We start from the raw sequence: 1073 nt of genomic DNA, 5'->3' as shown, positions 1-1073 counted from the left end.
GAGCTGAAATCAAGGGTCAGACGCTTAACTGACTGAGCCACCCAGGCGCCCCCGACCTTGTTTTTCTTCTCTTTAAATGAGTGGTTTGAGTCAGAATCTAAGAAAAGCCCACATTGCATTTGGTTGATACATCTCTTTAGTCTCTCTCTCTCTCTCTCTCTTTTTTTTTTGGTCTCATCCTATAAGGGTTTATCATTCCCAAATCACAATTGAAAGAAACTTGGGTCATTTACCAATTTTGTTTTCTCTTATGCACCTTAGAGATACCTCACTAAAAACTGGTATCTGACATAACAGAATAACATTTGCAGAATGTAATATTGTAGTGACAGTACTGAGGTTGATTGTTACAGACATATTAAACTCTTTGAGTATTAAATAGTAACATCCTATTTATTTAGAACATTGGTCCAATAATAAAAATAGAGAACAGCAGCTGGAAATTTATCTCATTCAATGTTCAGAGATAAAAGGGTTAACCATTCATTCCATTATTTTCTGTAAATAAGTCCTTTTTTCATACTGAAATCTGATGGCAATTAAATTCTGATATTCTTCCAAGCTACTGTATGAAGAGGATGCTGAAGCCCATCACTACATAGCATACTGCAACGTAAGGACTCTTCCGTTCACCAATTCTGGCGCACTTCCAAAATATACCCAACAATCCAGTTTTATTTCTGTCCAGGAGGCTGGGTGCCAAGGACCGGATATAAGCACAGGTACATATAAGCAGCAAGATTACAGTCAACAGACTCTGAACATTTAAAATGGCAGACATAGTGAGGCCGGCGAAGCCCCAGCCACATCCTCTTTAGTCTCTTTTTAATTTACAGGTTCCTCCTCCTTCCTTTTTTCTTTTTTAAAGATTTTATTTTATTTATTTATTTGAGAGAGAGAGCATTGGGGGGAGGAGCAGAGGGAGAGGGAGAAGCAGACTCCTTGCTGAGCGGGGAGCCTGACGCAGGGCTCCATCCCACGACCCTGAGATCATGACCTGAGCTGAAATCAAGAGTCCATCACTCAACCGACTAAGCCACCCAGGCACCCCTCTTCCCCCCTCCTCCCCCTCC

At 41.1% G+C, this 1073-nt stretch overlaps 1 protein-coding gene across 1 annotated transcript; it reads right to left on the bottom strand.

The window, feature by feature from the left end:
- Positions 1-262: 262 nt before the first annotated feature.
- Positions 263-804, bottom strand: LOC116644751 (protein kish-A-like). The gene has a single exon (XM_032424565.1). It carries the CDS (start codon positions 779-781, stop codon positions 563-565), a length of 219 nt encoding a protein of 72 aa, XP_032280456.1. The 5' UTR covers positions 782-804; the 3' UTR covers positions 263-562.
- Positions 805-1073: the final 269 nt, after the last annotated feature.

The sequence above is a fragment of the Phoca vitulina genome, unplaced genomic scaffold (assembly GCF_004348235.1).
Source record: "Phoca vitulina isolate PV1807 unplaced genomic scaffold, GSC_HSeal_1.0 scaffold30, whole genome shotgun sequence".
Lineage (NCBI taxonomy): Eukaryota > Metazoa > Chordata > Mammalia > Carnivora > Phocidae > Phoca > Phoca vitulina.
Note: the sequence above shows the minus strand (reverse complement) of the source record. Positions and strands in the feature narration are given on the sequence as shown.